The 18,469-nt window shown below is 39.2% G+C and overlaps 2 protein-coding genes across 2 annotated transcripts in view; one reads left to right on the top strand and one right to left on the bottom strand.

Annotated features, from left to right (window-relative positions):
* The window catches only part of INTS7 (integrator complex subunit 7), a 91,565-nt gene extending 81,926 nt beyond the window's left edge, over positions 1-9,639 (bottom strand). The window contains exon 1 of the mRNA XM_059995085.1: positions 9,431-9,639. Coding sequence (XP_059851068.1) covers positions 9,431-9,524 — 94 coding nt within the window. The 5' untranslated portion in view covers positions 9,525-9,639. The remainder of the gene's footprint in view (positions 1-9,430) is intronic.
* Positions 9,640-9,914: 275 nt separating this feature from the next.
* Positions 9,915-18,469, top strand: part of DTL (denticleless E3 ubiquitin protein ligase homolog) — a 38,534-nt gene continuing 29,979 nt past the window's right edge. The window contains exons 1-5 of the mRNA XM_060009996.1: positions 9,915-10,031; positions 14,867-14,992; positions 16,072-16,170; positions 17,169-17,230; positions 17,315-17,435. Coding sequence (XP_059865979.1) covers positions 9,980-10,031; positions 14,867-14,992; positions 16,072-16,170; positions 17,169-17,230; positions 17,315-17,435 — 460 coding nt within the window. The 5' untranslated portion in view covers positions 9,915-9,979. The remainder of the gene's footprint in view (positions 10,032-14,866; positions 14,993-16,071; positions 16,171-17,168; positions 17,231-17,314; positions 17,436-18,469) is intronic.

Genomic DNA, 18,469 nt, shown 5'->3' with positions numbered 1-18,469 from the left:
AAAGATCTGTATGCAAAGGTTCACAGCAGCTTGATGTGTAATAGCCCCAAACTGGAAACAACCCAACCCAGTCTATCAACTGGTGAATGAATAAACAAACTGTGGTCCATACAATGGACTCATACTCAGCAATAAAAAGAAACCGATTACTGATACAACAACATGGGTGGATCTCAAAATCATTATGCTAAGTGAAAGAAGTCAGTCCCAAAAGACTACTGTATATGACATTCTGGAAAAGGCAAAACTATGGGAATAGAAAGCAGAAAGTGGTTGCCAGAAGCTAAAGAAAGAGAACTGACCACAAAGGGGCACAGGGCAAGTTCTGGGGGTGAAAGAATTGTTCTAGGTAGTGGTTTCATGACTGCATACATTTGGTGGATTTTATTATATACAAATTATACCTCAATGAAATCTGATTTTTTTTTTCCCGATGGCTTACACAGCTTGTGCAATCTTATTTCCCCAAACAGGGGTTGAACCTGGGCGCTCAGCAGTGAAAGCGCTGGGTCCTAACCACTGGACCGTCAGGGAATTCCCTCAATGAATATGATTTTTTTAAAAATCCAACAAATAAAAGGAGTTAATATTCAATCCTTAAAAAAATTCATTAAGAATGAGTATCTTGATATGGAATTAACAGTATCACCTTCAAATATTTTTCTTTTAGTATTTTGCCATTTACAAAATGCTGATTATATCTGCACAAGAGTAAGTGCCCTAGAACATCTCTGTTCAGTAAAGTTTGTTCACTGTTAAAAAATGACAAAGGAAATGTTTGTCTGAGGTGTAAAACAAGGAATGTCACTTGCCATTCAGTTCTACAAAGATTAAGTCGCTGACCTACAGCACACCTGAAAGGAATTTAGGACAAAGAACAAGATGAGGCACTCTGCGCTTTAGGGAAAACAGGCAAAACAGGCCCTTAGATAGTTATGTTTCAGGAAAAAAAAAATTTTATGAACCCAGATTCTCGCATCTTCCCACACTTAGAAAAGCACTAAAATCATTAACTGAGATATCTGTTCCTTGTGACTAGCAGTAACCTTCTACCGAGACATATGTTGGATTGCACATACTCCTTAGCCAAAATCACATGTATACTGACCTCTCCCTCTGCCTCTTCAGAGCAGTTCCTCAGAGCTATCTGGAAGGCTGTCGCCAAGGCTATAGTCCTCAGTAAGACACTGAATAAAACTCAAATCACAGCTCTTATATTGTGTGGTTTTCCCCCAGTTGACAGAGGGCTCTTTACTGGTTGCCACTTTGTTCCAATACATAAGACAACCACAAAGTAAATCTGCACATGCAATTTCTACAACTTCCTAATGAGTTAAGTTCTATAGGTACACTCATGTTAGTTATTTGGTACTTGGAAAATATTTCCTCATAGGAAAAAATATAGCACTATCACTACTCATAGTACTCCATAATCTAATAACCACTTACAATAAAAGTTCCTCTGGGAAAATTAATTCAAAATTAACTCTAACTGAGATATTTAGAACATACCCCTTCTTTGTCTGCTCCCTTCTCCCTACACCTCTCACCCACCAACTTCCATACACACAAGAACGGCCACTAGAAGATCTAGGAGTCTTCTTCCCACTAAATGCACAGTACCAACAGAGACACTGTAGGTTACTGGCAATGGCTCCTGTATCCTTGAAAAAGGGGTCAAGGGACACACAGATAGGGCACTGAAGGACACAAGGGAAGGGGAGAAAAAGAAAGGCAAGTGTGAGGATGGAGGTGTGAGAACAGAGAAGGAAGAGATGTGTGCTTATGTACGTGTGCTGGGGGAAGGGAATGCTGGGAGAACCCACAGTAATTGGACTTGTTTCCTTCTCTTCTCTCTCTCAAGAGTTGAGTGATACAAAGGATAGTAAAGTTCTGCTTGTAATAAATTAACCTTGGTTGGAATGAAAAAGGTAAAGTAGGAAGTGCTCTCCATACAGGGAGTCTCCTCAACAGAATATGATCCACTTTACCTTCCCTTTAAAAACAGAACCACAGACCAAATCACCTACTTAAACATGCTGATTTAAAATGTACCAAAGATAATTTTGCATCTGGTCAAAGAAAGGTTTTGATTTCTCTAGTGTGGTCAAATTTTATTTCTTTAAGATAAAGTAGACCCTCATTCCCGTAACAGAGCCATCAGGGTACATGAGCTAAAGAATAGTAAATGTCTCGCTTATTTTCTGATATGAGTTTTATGAGAGAGGAAACGAGAAGCTAGGCTGGCTCAGAAGGTCAGAAGCTAGGGTACAAGAGAAGAGAGAAGTGCATTAAGGCCTGCAATGCAGCAACAATCCTAGGCTGGGGCAGTATGGTACCCAGCTTGCTTGTTCTAGGCCAATTCCAACTCCAGTATAAGCCAAGCACCTGAAAATAGCAGCTCAGCACAAGCAGATCTTATTCTTAGAGGGGTTTAAGAGGTTATTCACTGTACTTCTGTTGCTAGCTACAACAAATCTGAGGAAAAATACCCTGATCAGAAGACCAATGATCATAAGAATGCCACCGTAAGACCCACTGTGGAAGGATGTGATTGCTGTTTCTACATTTTACTTTTTATTCTCCCACCAAAGCAACAGAGATCTCTTCCTTTTCAGTGCCTGGAGTTAAACAGTGCTCAACTTAGTTGCAACATGCAGGTAGACTAGGAAGAACTAAAATAAGTTGTCCATAAATTGCTTATTCAGTCAAAATCCATTTGGCAGCAATGAAATTCATTATTCTAAACGTATTTCTCATTTAAAATGTGCAGAACATTTTGCTACGCTAGTGGTTTATCAGGTCTGATTCTGCATCAGAAACATTTGTGAAATTTTTCAAAAATGTCTATGCTAGGGTTCCTCTCCAACCTACCAAATCTCTACAGTGGGGGCCCACGCATCTAGTTAGCTGTTTTGTGAAGGTAGGCGAGTAGATCCTCAAGCTATCCTCTGCCACTTAATCTTATTTGACTGAAAACTAGTAGGCTGCTGAATCTGGCCCTAAGAGTAACTTTATGATACAATGTTTTCAAAGGTTTTGAATTCATTGTCAAATATTAAAAATGAAATGAGATTCCACATAAAACCCAGGATTTCTGGGGCTTGGGGTTGTTTTTGAAAATTTAAAGATCTGAAATGTCACTAAAGAAGGTGGGAGAATCCTGACTAAAGAAACATTGTAGTATTGCAGGTCTGTGTTGAAGGCCAGTTTGGGTTTGTGTCATTTCTGATAAAAGCCACATGCCAAGTTGTATGACTTTCTCCAGCAATTTTTGGCTGCCTTTGGGCACACATGACTAAAATAGAACCTTGGATGAGAATTTAAAGTACTGGTAAGAAACTTAATGAAATTAATGAAATGAGGGACCATAAAATCTAAGCTGGATAAAGAAGTAAAAACACAAAGGGATTGAGAGGTAAGGGAAGTAGAGAGGTAAGTATACTGAGGTCTGAATGAAATAAAGAATGGTTAAAGTAGCAGTTAATCATGATGATGATGATGATGCATATTAAGTGCTTATTCTGTGCCAGATACTCTAGTAAGCATTTTACATGTATTAAGCTCTCACTATACTCACAGAAGTTAGGTATTTTTCAATAATTCCCATTTTAAAGATGAGGACACAGGTAAAGAATAGTTAAGCGACTTGCCTAAGAAGCAACAGCTAATAAATGGCAGAGATGGAATTCAAATCCTGGCAAACTGGTCCTAATTATTATGCTAAAATGCATTTCTAGCAAGCAACTAGAGGACAGAGGTTAAGATTAAAGAAGAGATACTTGAATGGGATTTCAGAGTGGTATAATTCTGAGGGATGACAAATTCCAAGGAATTGAAGAGAAATAACATTAATTATGGTAAACTTGGGATTTGTGATACATCAAGTTTTCAAAACAGCATACATTGCTAGGTAGCATGTATCAGTCAGAGTTCTTAGCTGCAAGCAACAGAAGCTAACTCTGATGATTAGGCAGGAAATGAGTTTTTATTGAGTGTTTATTAAAGTAATAAGCAGTTTCAAGGCAAAACTCCTAAGAACACCTAACTCCACACTGCCAAGCTGATTAGATGAGGTAAACTATTGTTGCTGGGAAGCACCAGATGCTAGAATTAGCTCTCCTATCATCTAGGAATGTAGTAGCCATTGCTGCTACTACTGTACACTATGGACACTGCAGCCACTGCTGCTGCCAAGGAAACTGCAAGTACTCTTCAACTCTGCCTTCTTGCATCTCTAAACTAAATCACAGAGCCTGGAGGAGATTTGTCTGATTGGCAGAGCCTAGTTCACATCCTGCGCTTTTTTTTTTGGCCGCACCGCTTGTGGGGATCTTAGTTCCCCAACCAAGGATTGAACCTGGGCCCTTGGCAGTGAGGGCGTGGAGTCCCAACCACTGGACTGCCAGGGAATTCTCTCCTGCACTCTTAAAAGGGAAACTAGGAAAGTGAGCTTTTGCTTCCACCTTGATGAGACAGTGCTGGTGGTGTGGGCCATTCCTCAAGCATAGAATGTTCACAAGATGCTAAGTGACCACCAACATGACTAATATCCACTACAAAGAACACTGCTAATACACACTACTACACAAGTACATTTTAGGAGAATTTGTTGTATACATTTGCTTTAGCTAAAGGGTGAGAATGATTCAAAATGGAACCATAATACCCTAACATCTTAAACCATAACATCTTAAAGTCTATTCATTAAAAATGAGGTGGGGAGGGGAGAAATACAAACACAAGTATGCACCACACATTATACCAAGGCAATCTCACAACAGCTTAGTAAACTCATCACGGTAACATCTCAGTAAATTATATATAAAAAGCAAGAATAAAAACACCTAATAGGATAGTCAATTCAACTGATAATGCATTAATAATAAAGCATCCTTCCCCCAAACTTTAGAATCTGTAAATATACATGGTGAGAATGTATGCAATATTGTGCAATATGCACAAATACTGATTTAGAATCATAAACAAATTATTTTTATGAATATCAACTTTTAGGAATATTTAATAACTTACTTTGTAAGTTACAAGATAATAGCTTTTAGCCATATGTAAAAATGAGTCTATGGATTTCAGTAAGAACTAAAGAAGGGCCTTGGATTTTTGGATCAGTTCATAGTCCATCAAAGGATCACCAGCCAGGCTTTAAGAATCAGTCCTTTATAACGCTGGTTTTTATGTGGCTTTGAGTTAAGAGTCTGACCTTAATTCTACATGATCTTACAGGTCCACTTCTCAATACTGCCACACTAAGTTTGGTCTGGTAGTACAGATTCTCAAGAGAAAGAATTTGATTGACCCAGTGTGGGTCACATGTCCACTTCTGAATCACTTATGGCCTGGAATTAGTCACTTGGTACAAACTTGGCTGCAGAGACCTCCCTCTTTAGTAGGAGATATGGAGATACTCACAGGGCTTCATATTTGTTTATCATAATACCAACTACATCTGTACCAATATGGACAGAGTAAAAGCAACCTGTGGTCTCTTCCAGAGTCTGAGAATTCAGATGTTTTGGAACATAGGTGAAGTGACAGCATCTAAGGGAAAACAGACAGTTGTCCTGATTTACATCAATTTCCTATTTCATAATTAACTTTTTCATTGAACATACCATCAAGTTTTCCATGCAACATTAAGTTCACCAACACCTCAGACAGCAACTCCACCCCCTACATTTCCTTCCTTCTCATTGCCCAGGTGCAAGAAAGGGAAACCACTCTCTTCCCCATTGCTCTTGGATCTCATCCCCCCCACAAGGCCAACCTTACAGAAAGCAGACAGGCTGAGTGACGTCATTTAAGGTAGATTCTCCTTTTCACCCAGGGTGAAGGAGATCTTGCATAAGTTTTCCTAAATCACTGGGACAACTTCCCATCAGCTGACTTAAAAATCTTTAGACTGACAGTGTAGAAGTTACATTAGTGAAAGTTACACTGAGTAAATTATGGGAGATATGTCCTTTGTAATGCCTATATTATAGAAATGATTGATTATGAAATGTGTCATATATACATAAGTTATACTTGATTTGACACTTTGCTGTCTTCACAGCTCAGGCAGCATGGTTATCAGCTTAAAACTTTTAAAAAGGGAAGGCAAAATGACCTCTACATAGGAGCTAAAGTGACCTTCAAAAATGTAAACCAATCCATGTCAGTCCTCTGCTTAAAAACTTTCAATGTTTTCCCAATGCACTTTGCATAAATCCAAACTTCTTGTCCTAACAAAGCCATATTTGATCTAGCCCTGTCTGCCTCATGTGAGCTTCTTAAAGCTGTTTTGTTCACTAATATAGCCCCAAGTCTGAGTGCCTAACACAGTGTAGATGATCAGTAAATATTTGTTGAATGACTTAATGGCTATTATATAAAGGATGATTTTTCTGTGTTACTAACTACATCCTAAATGAACAGAGTTAAGTCAGCTTTAAAAGAGCATCCATGGACTTCCCTGGTGGCGCAGTGGTTGAGTATCCGCCTGCCAATGCAGGGGACACGGGTTCGTGCCCCGGTCTGGGAAGATCCCACATGCCACGGAGCGGCTGGGCCCGCGAGCCATGGCCGCGGAGGCTGCGCGTCCAGAGCCTGTGCTCCGCAATGGGAGAGGCCACAACAGTGAGAGGACCGTGTACCGCAAAAAAAAAAAAAAAGAGCGTCCATTTATTCCTAGACAGATCAGAAACAAGTTGCTTACTGCCATGCTTGCTCAAAACGCTCGGAGCAAAGTGCAATGGTTATAAACATATAACAGGTTATAAATGGCACCATTTCCCAAGTGTATTTCTTGACACTAGTGCTACAGATACTTCTTTATAATGTAGTTCAAGTATCACATCTGTATATCTAACTGCCTACCCAACATCTCCAGCTGGATGTCTAAGAGACATCTCAAATTTAACAGTCTCAAACTGATCTGATTTTCATCCACTCAGTAGATGGCAATACATACTTCCAAGAGCTCAGACCAAAAACCTCTGCGTTTCTCCTGACTACTTAACTCTCACATTCTCATCCAATTCATTAGCTACTCTTGTTGGCTATACCTTCAAAATATATACAGAATCTCAGCACTTCACACAGCCTCACTGTAACCACCCTGGCCCAAGCCACTTTTCCCTGGATTGCTATTGATACAATTGCCTCCTCACTACAGTAGTCCCTCAGTATCTGTGGAGCATCCATGCATTCAAGTAACCCCACATCAAATTCTACCTGTAAAATACTCACCCAAGGCACTGCTGGGAGGATTTAACACCATCACTTAGTATCTAGGACAGACACCTGGTTTACACTCAATAGCCACCTATATATTTCTTACAGATCTGAAATATTCCTATTTCAATTTTTAAGAAGGAAAAATTGTGTTATATTTTTTCTTACTACAACTTCAAGTTTTTCGGAATTAAACAATTCTAGATTTCTCATTTCTTCAAAGTCCCATCCCAATTCTGTTCCACACCACTGCTCTACTGTCATTATGGGATGAGTCCACCTGGACCACAGTGGTAGAAAATGTCTTTACAGAATTAGTAGGAATATTAGATATCCAGACCTGCAACTCTTAAGAGGGTAATAAGGAAGGAAATATCAGAATGGGGAGGGAAAGATTATGTAGTGTATAAAAAACACATTTAGGGGCTTCCCTGGTGGCGCAGTGGTTGAGAATCTGCCTGCTAATGCAGGGGACATGGGTTCGAACCCTGGTCTGGGAAGATCTCACATGCCGCGGAGCAACTAGGCCCGTGAGCCACAACTACTGAGCCTGTGTGTCTGGAGCCTGTGCTATGCAACAAGAGAGGCCGCGATAGTGAGAGGCCCGCGCACCGCGATGAAGAGTGGCCCCTGCTTGCCACAACTAGAGAAAGCCCTTGCACAGAAACGAAGACCCAACACAGCCAAAAAGTAAATTAATTAATTAATTTTTTTAAAAAAAGAAAGAATGCACAGGGAACTATACTCAATACTTTATAATAACCCATAAAGGAAAAGAATCCGAAAACGAATAGATAACATGTATATGTATAACTGAATCACTTTACTGTACACCTGAAACTAACACAACATTGTAAATCAACTATACTTCAACTACAAAAAATAAATTAAAAAAATAAAATTTATAAAAAAACCACATTTAATGTTATGACTTTATATTTTAGAGGGAAAAGTCCTCATAGATTTGTTGAGAAATCAAAGCTCAACATCATTTTCTTGGCTGATGGACCTGCACTAAAGATACTGTGACTCAACCAAAGGAATATCTCATTGGAGTGCTGTGGCATTTTTATGTTGATCAAAAGGAGTTAAAAGCTTTTTTAAAAAGTCTGAGAAACTCTTATCTAGACGAACCTGCTGTAAATGTTTACAGGTTAAAAAACAAACAAAATAAAGAGTCCCCAAAAAGTATAAGATAGTGTCCAAGTCGGAGAGCTGGGAAGTGGCTCAAAGTGGACTTTAAGAAAAATCCTTCTAACCTCTAGTTCTTAATATATTACACACTGGTTGTAGTTAATTAAAAATTAACTGCATACCAGGTGACAAAATGGTTCCCCCATTCAATAAAAATCATTTAAGTACACTGAAAACAAAGGTTTCATTTTAATACTTCAGTTCTTTACTGACAAGTATCTGCCCATGCCTCCCATATCCATATCTAAGAAAGAAGGCAAATCTCTTTTGCATTTAATAAAGACTTCTTTTGCATACCATTATATCACAATATTTACAATAATCTTGCTAGCTCAATGGTACTTTACCCACTTTGCACAGAAAAAAAACAAGGTTAGGTTAACTTAGGTGACCTGTCCAGGATCATAAAATGAACGATATAAGAATTCAACTCAGTCTATCCAAAGCTCCTACTACTACACCAAGCTCCCACCACTCCAACTCCCGTAAGGAAATAGAACTCGTGGAATCCGTCTGCAGAGAATGAGCAGGGGCTCTGATTTTCGGATGGTCTTGGCCCTATTTTTAACCTGCCTAATAACCGGCAGGTAAGAATTACAGAAATTAAATGAATCGTTATAAGTCGGTGCAAGATTATTATTCAGCACCCTTGGTGAAGACCTGGTCTCAACTGAACATACTGAAAAATAATTTCACAATTTCAATTTATCGTTTTTAGAAACTGCTTGGAAAATCGGGAGACTGTGCCCTCAAGTGGTCAAAACGGCCCCCACTCGCTACTTTTTCACCTGTACGAGGCCAACCTAACAACGCTGCAATTTCCCGGCAATCTCGCAAAGCGGCAAAAGCCCTGGACTCACCAAAAGCACTGGCGCCAGCGCCCGCCCCCGCCCACGGAAGATAGGCGCATGCGCCTTCCCGGCTTCTCACGAGGCTACCACCGCCTGGGGGCGCCACTTCCCCCCACATGCGTTTCAGCCGCTCAGCCCGCTCTTTCGAATACCTTTGTCTAATTCCATAAGGGCAGAGTTAGCATCCAGCTCCTGTTCGCCATAGCCGGCATCTGCCAGAAAAGACTTCGTTGAGTTTGACGCCATGACCCGAACAGTTACTCGACTAGCCTATTTAGAAAGATTGTAAACTCTTCCCCAGCACCGCCATCTTCTTCCACCACCTTCTCGCGGATTTTTCCTCCGCGCTCTGTCAAGCCGTGTTACGCATGCGCTCTGGTCTCCCCGCCGTTCGCCAGCGCCTCTGCGGCCCCCCGCGCAGGCGCTCAGGGAGCTCAGGAACTCCAGGTTCCCGCGGCTGGGAGAAAAGGAGGCGGGGATTCGAAGGGGGAAGTGACTCGGACGCGCCCGGACGCCGCGGCGGGAGCCAATCAGAGGGCGTGACGTCAGTTTGGCGGGGAGTTTGGTGGCCGGGGCTTACGGTGGCGGGAGTTGGAGGCAATAACTAGTCGTGTTCTAAGGGACGCCACATAAGATTTCTGCTGAATCTGGGGGGCATTTCCACGGCTTTTCTCTCAGTTGAAAGTTTTCCTCCGGCCCAGATGCTCTTCAATTCGGTACTCCGCCAGCCCCAGTTTGGCGTCCCGAGAAATGGTGAGTAACGGCCCTAACCGCTGCCTGTTGCCGGCGGGATTCACCTCCCCCCGAACAACACCTCGGACCAACGCCGACTCCAGTTCTGTTTCCCAGCCGCCGAGTTCTCCCACAGGCAGAGCGAGTTCGTGTTAGCGAAGAGTACTGAAGAAAGCTGCACTTTCGTGCTCTCGAGACACTTTTAGTCGTAATCGGGATTTTTTCAATTGTAGTGTAGGCTGACGGAGGGAGGGACGCTGAGTTAACTGGCCTCCATTACGGCTATGTCTGTTTTGCACATTAACTGGAAAACGCGTTCATGGGAGTATGTGTGGTTTTCTCAACAGCTATGTGAGATCGTCAAGACTCGTATTCATTGATTAATTCATTCATTTGTTGTGGAACCTTAGTGAGCCCTACTCTGCTATATATAACGGTGACTATGACCCGCTGTTAAGGAACTCAGTCAAGCAGAGAAGACAGAACATCTGCTTCTAGCATGGTCAGAATTTTTTCCTCCTGATTAATACATGAGCATAAAAACTCGTAGTTATAGAGCGAAAAATGCCCATAAGTACATTTCCCAGAAATGACCATTACTAATAGACTGAAGTATTTTATTCCAAATGTTCTTCAATGCCAGAGGTAATAAGTATTGTTATTTACAGAAATGGGATAAAAATGTTTTGTTTCTTTAACGGTAAAACTTGGAAATACTTCCATGTTAGTGTATAGATAACTGATTTATTCTCTCCAGTTCTTGAAGTTCCTTATGTTAAAACATTGGCAATAAGAATTTTGAGCTTAGGTTTGGGTGTCATCAACCTGAAACTTTCTGGTAAGTTTCTGATAAGGGAATTATTACCAGACTAAGCTTGGCTGCAGGTGAAATCTCATTCATTTAAAGATGGACTAGGTCTTTCCGCTTGAAACCATGTGAAAAACAGAAAGAAAATAATGTGAGAAGTGAACTTTTTGTATTTAAGGCATAGGTCTAGGAGAAGGATATTGAGAAGGAGACTGGAGAGTAGTTCCTCCACTTCCTGCCTCCAATCTAAAACCCTACCATCCTTACCTCTTTAAATTATACTCTAAATGCTTCTCTTTCTGTCTCTCCTGTGACCTTGCTTAAGATACTTCTCTGTCTTCTGTCATGAGTGTCAGTACAGCATAGTAGTTATGATCTCTGTCTTTGGAGTTAAACTTGCTGAGGTTTAATTCCACCTCCACTCCTTAATCTGTGTGACTTGGAGCAAGCTGTGAAGCCTTTATTTTGTAACAGATTTTCTCCTAATTCTACATTCTGTCTACTTCCCTTTTCCCTCTAATTCACAAATACTTATCAGGGAGGGGTAAATTTTCCCCTCTACCCCTCTTGAGTATTTATGGCTGGACTAATAAAATTGACACAAGACAGATTAGCAAGAGAAAAACAAATTTTAATTCATGTACATGGAGGTGTCATAGAAATGGGACTAAGAAATGGCCAAAGCAAGGCAGCTTTTATACTCGTCAGACAAAAAAATAAACAAACAATAAATTTGTGAGGAATTGACAGGACAAAGAAACTTAGGTTTGGGATGCTTACTAAGTGAAGAATCTAAACAGAGTTTGGGCTTCAGGTAGTAAAATAAAAGAAGTAACAAGGTTTGTTTACACACGCTTCTTGGCTCTGAATTCCCTATCTCTGACGTATTAGGGGGTCCTTCTACCTCCAGTTGCAAGGAGTGCACCTTTCATAAGAGATTTATTTCCTGCTTTTCAGGGAGACAGGGAGGTCAGAGTTTCCTTCTTGCATCAGCTGCTTCTCAAGCAGCTTCAATGCAAAATAATCAATATGCCATTGTGGCATGTTTTGAGACAGCCCACCCCGAGCCCCCAAATACTCATGCGTTGTTATGTGTTAGGCACTGAAATTCATTCATTGTTATATATAATGCACTGAACTTTATAGGACCATCTTCTTCTTTCCCCTTCCATGAGGGTGTTCCATCCTAGGCCCCTTTTCTATTTCTACCTACTCCCATGGGTGATCATAGCTGTAACGAGGGTTTCTTCTATTACTACCTGCAACCTTCCATTCCCTATACTTTACATGCATTCCTGTAAGAGTTGTATCATCCAGATGGTCAGTCCTGTAAGCATCTCAAACTCAAATACCCAAAACTGAACTCACTTTTTCCCCAAACCTGCTATATTACCTATTTTAGGGAATGCTCTCATTATTTTAAACTGGTCTTCACAGTCAGAAACCTGAGAGTCAATCAGAATTCCTCCATTTTCCTCAAGATACGCATTCAGAGAAGTCCCCTTAAAATCTCTAATCCTTCTTCCTCGGTATCCCCACTGATTTTGCCTCTTCACCATATCTTGGATCTGTCCTTTGCTTACCATTCTATTTCCCTAGGTTGGGCCATAATATGTTCTTGTCTGAACTGTAACAAGTCTCCCAAATGTCCTCTTAGTTTCCCTCTTTCCAGTTTATCCTCCACATTGCTGCCAATGATCTTTCTGAAATGGAAACTGATTACTCTTCTGTGTATTTTTAAATTGGTATCTGAAAGTTTTTATCATAAGTTTAAACAGATGCAAAGGATGTCATCTCTGGCCATATTGTGAGTGATGACCTTTTTAAATAAAAATGCTACTGCTACATCAGTCTTTAAAATGTATCTAATAGACTGTAAATACTGTAGTGATTTAATAATCACATCAATCATTTTTGAAAAGTATGAACTAATTCTAACTGCTAGATATTCTACATAGTTGTTTTTTCCCCTTGAGCTTATTACCACTTTATTTCTCCCACAGAATTTATCCTAATGTGATTTGATTTTAAGCTTGAAAAGTCATTTTATTGATCATGCTATCTTATTTCTCTGTGTAAAAAAATATGTTTAAATTGATGTTTTCTGTGATCATAAAGCTCTAAGTGTTAAAAGTTTCTTCTGGGTTGACTTATCATTACTATTTTTAGTAGTATGTCGTTGATCAAAACTATGGATTACTAAGTTCAATAAATAAGCAAGATAAAAATTTATTGAAAGTCTATGTTTTAAAGAGATGGATTTGGGTGTTTATGATGCCTTTATTAAAGGAGTTATCCAATTGTCTTTTAATGGGGTCCCAGGAGTTTTTGTACCTTGAGTCAACGCAAGGTATAAGATTGGGTCATGGAAATGCCTTTCTTTTGAAAAGTGGAAGAAAGGTAGTGATGAAGAGGGGGAAAACCTTCGACCTCGACATTGTAGACAGGTCAGTTTTAGAAATACATACATATATGGAAGTTGAGTATCTGGAAATCAGTTCTCCGACAGCTCTCATTCTCCTTGAAAAATCTGCATGTAACCCCAGGGGCTTAAGTTGTGCGTTGAAGAAATAATAGGCTTTTCCAAATGAGTGTTGTGAGGGAAACCATTACAAGCTCATGTTGGAAACAGAATAGAACAATAAGGATCCAAAAGTAGCTTACGGGGCTTGTCCATGAAGTGTGTGTTGTCACAATCGCAGAGGTGGAGGGGTAAATAGGGACCAGTTACTAAGCCATGTTAGGCCATTTGTTGGTGTTTGGATATAGTTTGTAGGCAATGAGACAGAGTTGAGGGGTCACTGTTTAATTGTAAAGAATTTAGGTCTCCAGAGCTTATCATCTTCAGTTCCACTTAAACTGTTCAAGATTCCTTTTGAATTCATGAGTTGTGATTAGTTTTTGGTTTTGTTTTTTTTTAATCCCAAACTACAATTGTATGTTTATATAACTTTAGAACAGAGGCTTTTGTTTTAAAATTCATTCCGTAGATGGATATTGGTGAACTCGACCACATAACTAATTATTGTATTCATATTCTTCTTTTAGTGGTCTTTAATGGCTTGTTTACAATCGTATCTAGCCTTAAGGTAATACCCCCAGGAATAATTACTAAATCTGGACCGAATTTATTTGCCTCATTTGCATTTCTTCAGGTTATTTCTATGAACATGCAAAACCAGATTTGTCTGAGGTTATATCAGGCTAAGATGTCTTCTTCAAATGGTATTTTTTTTATGAAAAGTGAGAATTGAAAGTACCCTAAAGTATGAGAGTGTTTGTTAATTATTTAGACAGCTCTCTAGATTGTAACTTCATTGTTTCCTCCCATGCTTACTAAACATTTGGTTCTCAGTAACTATACATTGAAAGAATGTTTCTTTTATATATTTAAAATATGTTGACCCACATATCAAAATGATAAAACAAATCAAGATGGTTTACTATTTTAGGACCATAGTACACATCAGCTTTCTGACCCAAGCAGAATAAACTTTCCCTCCACCCTGAATTTCTTCCTCTCTCATATACTAGGGGCTACAGTAGGCACATTGACATACCTTATTTCCTTTAACTCTCTGACCATTGGCTTATGTGTGATGTTGCTAGTAACTTGAGCTTGCAGTAATGATTTAGAAACTCTGAAAACATAAAATTTTAATTGACGAGAATGGCAGTTTTAATGGTTGTGGTAGTCTTTGTGGTTGTGTTTTGTGATTGTCTCCAAAGGGTGGGGGAAGGGGTAAGATCTTTTCTAATGTGCAAAGGCCACTTGTTTCTTGCAGTCTTAAATGTATTAGCAAGAGTCCCCATTTAAGATGATAAGCCCAAAGCTGTATCTCACCAGAAGCTGAGAGTGCTCTTTCATTTTTTCCTTAGGACCCCTTAGGAAAATACCTGAAACTGTGTTCTAGAGGGCCATGGATAATGAGTGGATCTATACTTAAGTATATAAAGCTTTTAGAAATGAATTTATAACCTCTGCATTTGTTAAAAGTACTGAAATGTGATATATTGGAACTCTATAAGGAATTTTGTCTTACCTTAGGATGGTCTTCACAATACCCTCTACAGTCCCTTCTTACTGGTTATCAGTGCAACTATAATGATGAGCACACTTCTTATGGAGAAACAGGAGCCCCAGTTCCTCCTTTTGGATGCACCTTCTCTTCTGGTAAGGGAACTACTGTATAAGCTAGGTTTGGTCAGAAATGATCTATTTCACTCTAAAGAGGGAAAATATTTTGTGGTGTCTCCCTTTCAAGAAAAAGTAAATTAGATAGATGATAGAGTTTTTCTAATAACTGTTCTCCCCTGATTTATGAAATAGACTTTTCTTAATCTCTATGCATAATTACATATTTCTGCTAAGGGATAAGATTCTTATAGCACCATTTTTTGTTTGTTTGTTTGTTTTTATAACTGATATCCGGAAAGGGTTGCAAAGGTTCAGCCATCATGAAAACTTTTGCCCCTTTTGACCTGTTGGAATCTATCTCTTTCTACAATGCATTGGGGAACATATTAACAGAAATAGAGTACTTGTCCCTGCTGTTAAAAGTTTAAGAAAAGAAAAGTAAAAAATTGTGAAAAGGGAATATAAAATTAATAGGTTCAGCCTGCTGGTGGCTTGTATCGTATGCTTTTATTTGCCATGCCTATATCATATGCTTTTATTTGCTATTGGCCAGTACCACTTTTGTTTTGTTTAATTACCATGCTTGATTCAGCCCTTCTTTAAATAAGAGATTATCTGAGGACTCTCAACCACTGCGCCACCAGGGAAGCCCAAGGATTGGTGTTTTTGAGTCACTTAATTAGGTATTATGGCAAATTTTCAGACATCTTTTTTTTTTTTTTTTTTTTTTTTTTTGTGGTACGCGGGCCTCTCACTGTTGTGGCCTCTCCCGTTGCGGAGCACAGGCTCCAGACGCGCAGGCTCAGTGGCCATGGCTCACGGGCCTAGCGGCTCTGCGGCATGTGGGATCTTCCCGGACCGGGGCACGAACCCGTGTTCCTTGCATTGGCAGGCGGACTCTCAACCACTGCGCCACCAGGGAATCCCTCAGCCATCTTTAATTCAGAAAAACCTCTCTACCATAGCAGGTGCTGTTTGGGTAGAATCATCTTACCTCTTTTCAAATAGATTGTAGTTATTCAGTTAATTTATATTTTGTTGTTTATATAGATTTAAACTCAGCTTTAAATTTTTTTGTGACTCTTTATATATTTTATTCTTTATTTCTTATTTAGCTCCCAATATGGAGCATATACTAGCAGTTGCCAATGAAGAAGGCTTCGTTAGGTTATATAACACAGAATCACAAACCAGTAGAAAGAAGTGCGTCAAAGGTAAGTCGGGGTCTAAAATATCTGTTTGAACATTTTTAATTCATAAAGCCTCAAGGAAGTTACTATTTGAATAAATTCTCAGTGATACTTCTGATTAAGCCTGTTTAGGGGCCAGGCTGAAAGTAAATGGTGGACTGCCTTTCTGTCGATAACTGTTAACGGCAGCAAAGCCTTTACTGAAAGTTAAGAAAAATACATTTTAGAATTAAAAACAGTTTTTCTTTTAAAAAATTAAAATTTGTTATATTATACTTAATGTGGGGAAATGTTGCTTTAAAATATTTATATTGAACAAACATCTTACATACACAAGGCAAAGTTCTACTGACCTTAGGAAGGTAATAATCTGGAACTAGTAAGTCAAGTGTTGAGATAACTAAAGTAAAACAAAGGCTATAGATGATGTAGAGGAAATACAAAGAAAACGCCACAGGTGTCACAAAGAGCTCTTACATATCAAAGAAGGTGAGGAAAATTTTTCATGAAGGATGGGACATTTGAGGCAGACTGTGGTATTTAGACCCATGGAGGTGGAATAGGACACTCCAGGTAGAGGGAAAAGCATTAGTAAAGGCCTAGAGATAGGAAACCATAGGATATAATGAGCATATAGGGAGCGCTCCAGTTTAGTTGGAATAGGATATACAGAGAACAGTAAGAGATAGGGCCAAAGCAAGCAGAATTATGAATGTCAAACCAAAGTATTTTAAACTCCATTCAGAGAGCATGATGAAGATTTTTGAGAATGTTTTATAAAGATTCCATTTTAGAGAATATATACCCTCATGGAAAACAATCTGATATCAAATGGTAGTTTTTTGGGGTAATGAAGGGAATGTGCTATGTGTGCAAGTCCACAAATTCTCTTTGGCCCATGGATCTTAGTGTGCTGACCACTGATCTTTTCACTACAGCTTTCAAGGCACTTCAACAGCTATTGGTATGGCTACCACAAGACATAGTTTAGACAGTTCACATTCACCATTTTCTTTGTTTAGAATGGATGGCTCACTGGAATGCTGTCTTTGACCTGGCCTGGGTCCCTGGTGAACTTAAGCTTGTAAGTGACTTTCATTTTATTGGGATCTGGGTAAACACTGGTAAAGGGTTGCTTTATTAAACTGTGAAACCTTATTTTTGAAAGGTTACAGCAGCAGGTGATCAAACAGCCAAATTTTGGGATGTAAAAGCTGGAGAGCTGATTGGAACATGCAAAGGTCATCAGTGCAGCCTCAAGTCAGTTGCCTTTTCTAAGTTTGAGAAAGGTAGGTATATGCTTACCCTCTTTCATCCCCTTAACCTCTTTCATGGTGAAGTAATAATAAGCTGTAATTGTTTCCACCCTTTCCCCTGTCAAAGTTGCTCCTTTACCTATGTAGATGTTTGAGATTCTTAATATGACTTGGAAACCTCAATGAAATTAAGTTGGATTTTAGTCCCATTCTAATGGATATTATCTCCAGCTTGCCTCTGAAAGTCAAGTGTCTTCAGATAATTTTTTTCTGTAATCTTGCAGATAAGGTAAAAATTCACAAATAGCCACAATCCCTCTGTTCAACTTTGAGTGGCCTTTGAGGTCACAGCCTGTACTGGACACTGATTAACTCCATCTGTAAAATAGTTACTTTAACTCTACTTGTAAAATTTAAATGGAGTATGAGGCTGGGTGGGAAACCTGATAAACTGGACATGATTCTTTACCTAAAAAATTTACCACATAATTACTTTAAATGGCCCAGTTCCCTGGTATGTTTTCAACTGTTATTTACTCACAATCTTTCTATATTTATTTAACTATTATAATGGAGAAGGAAGATTATAAGAAAGAGGGCTATAATACAGAACAGTACTATAGTAGCTGGGGAAAAACTTAGCAGGGGTATCTGAATGAGCTCTTCATTTCTGTGTTTTTTGTTTTCTTTTCTCCTTCCTCCATTTGTTTCTCACTAAATGAGTGAGACAGCAAACGTTCATCTCAAAGAAGTGGCTGATCAATCTGATTTTAATCTCGGAATAATAGAAATAAACAGTATAGTTCCCTTTATCATTAAAAAATATTCTATTTTTAAAAGGAATGTTTTTGTTTATTCACCTGAGCACTCAGGAGTACTAAACTGAGTTGTTGAGCTGGTTTGGACTTTAAAAAAAGGTCAGTTGATTGCTGTTGAGACTGGAACCTTGAAGAGGAAATACATGACATAGTTTTTATCTCTGCATAACTTTTCATTAACACATCTGTTGTATAAAGTTAAGTATGCTTGTGTTCTAGTTTACACTCCTGTGTCAGAGTTCATTGTAA

The sequence above is a fragment of the Delphinus delphis genome, chromosome 1, assembly GCF_949987515.2.
Source record: "Delphinus delphis chromosome 1, mDelDel1.2, whole genome shotgun sequence".
In the NCBI taxonomy this organism is placed as follows: domain Eukaryota; kingdom Metazoa; phylum Chordata; class Mammalia; order Artiodactyla; family Delphinidae; genus Delphinus; species Delphinus delphis.
Note: the sequence above shows the minus strand (reverse complement) of the source record. Positions and strands in the feature narration are given on the sequence as shown.